At 60.1% G+C, this 1,260-nt stretch overlaps 1 protein-coding gene across 2 annotated transcripts in view; it reads left to right on the top strand.

Moving 5' to 3' along the window:
• The first annotated feature begins 214 nt into the window (after window positions 1-214).
• Window positions 215-1,260, top strand: part of lsm5 (LSM5 homolog, U6 small nuclear RNA and mRNA degradation associated) — a 34,137-nt gene continuing 33,091 nt past the window's right edge. The window contains exon 1 of one of the 2 annotated variants that reach the window (XM_068030971.1): window positions 215-322. In XM_068030971.1, the coding sequence (XP_067887072.1) occupies window positions 280-322 (43 nt within the window). In that variant the 5' untranslated portion in view covers window positions 215-279. Of the gene's footprint in view, window positions 336-1,260 lie in introns of both variants that reach the window. The other variant, XM_068030972.1, reaches the window with a different exon arrangement.

Here is a 1,260-nt window from a genome sequence, read left to right as displayed (position 1 = left end):
CAGCAAAAAGTCCAACTTTCCACGAATGCCAGCATCAAGAATCCATCATTTTAACAGCACGTCCGAACAAGCTTCCGCTGACAGGAAAAATCTCCTCCTCCAGCCCAGAGGAACCTCAACTGATTGGCTGGTCTGCCACCGTGATGTCTTCAATGCCTGCGCGCGCACACCAGTTTGACCTCTTTCCCCATTGGGTGACGCAGTTCCATTGTGCGCACGCGTGAGCTCTCCTTTGGATTTGGTTGGTTGAGCTGGTAAGCGGCTGTGCTCTGTGCAAACATGGCGCTGAATTCCACTAATCCGTCTCAACTGCTACCACTCGGTAAGCATTGGAGGTAACAGCAACGGCCCGTGGCCAAAATCCAGCCAATTCCCAGACTGCTGGACTTGTTGTATCGCTTGCAGGTTAAAGTGGGGAGAGGGAGCGAGTGAGGGGGGATAGGTGGGTAGTGAGTGGGGAGGGAGAGTGTTGGGCAGAGGTGTGGGGGCGAGAGGGGGATGAGGATAGGTGGGGAGAGAGAGAGTGGAGGGAGGGAGAGTGTGTGGTGTGTGAGGGGATAGGATAGGTGGGGAGAGAGAGGTGGAGAGAGAGAGGGGAGAGAGAGAGAGAGGTGGGGAGAGAGGGAGAAGTGTGGGCAGAGTGTGTGGGGAGAGGACGAGAGGTAGGGTGAGGGTGGAGGGGGAGGTGGTGGTGGGGAAGGGAGAGAGAGAGGGGCGGGATGGTGAGAGAGTGAGGGCGGGAGGGAGGGAGAGAGTGTAGGGGGGGGAGGAGAGAGAGAGTGTAGGGGGGGAGAGAGGGAGGAGTGTAGGGGGGAGAGAGGGAGAGAGTGGTAGGAGGGGGAGAGAGAGAGAGAGTGTAGGGGGGGGGAGAGAGGGAGAGAGTGTGTAGGGGGGGGAGAGAGGGAGAGAGTGTAGGGGGGGGAGAGAGGGAGAGAGTGTAGGGGGGGGAGATGAGGGAGAGAGTGTAGGGGGGGGAGAGAGGGAGAGAGTGTAGAGGGGGGGAGAGAGGAGAGAGAGTGTAGGGGGGTGGGAGAGAGGGAGAGAGTGTAGGGGGGGGGAGAGAGGGAGAGAGTGTAGGGGGGGGGGGAGAGAGGGAGAGAGTGTAGGAGGGGGGGAGAGAGGGAGAGAGTGTAGGGGGGGAGAGAGGGGAGAGAGTGTAGTGGGGGGAGTGGAGAGAGGGAGAGAGTGTAGGGGGGGGAGAGAGGGAGAGAGTGTAGGGGGGGGAGAGAGGGAGAAGAGTGTAGGGGGGGAGAGAGGGAA

Source organism: Heterodontus francisci, chromosome 5 (assembly GCF_036365525.1).
Source record: "Heterodontus francisci isolate sHetFra1 chromosome 5, sHetFra1.hap1, whole genome shotgun sequence".
Taxonomy (NCBI): Eukaryota; Metazoa; Chordata; class Chondrichthyes; order Heterodontiformes; family Heterodontidae; genus Heterodontus; species Heterodontus francisci.
This window is presented reverse-complemented; position numbering and strand designations above follow the sequence as displayed.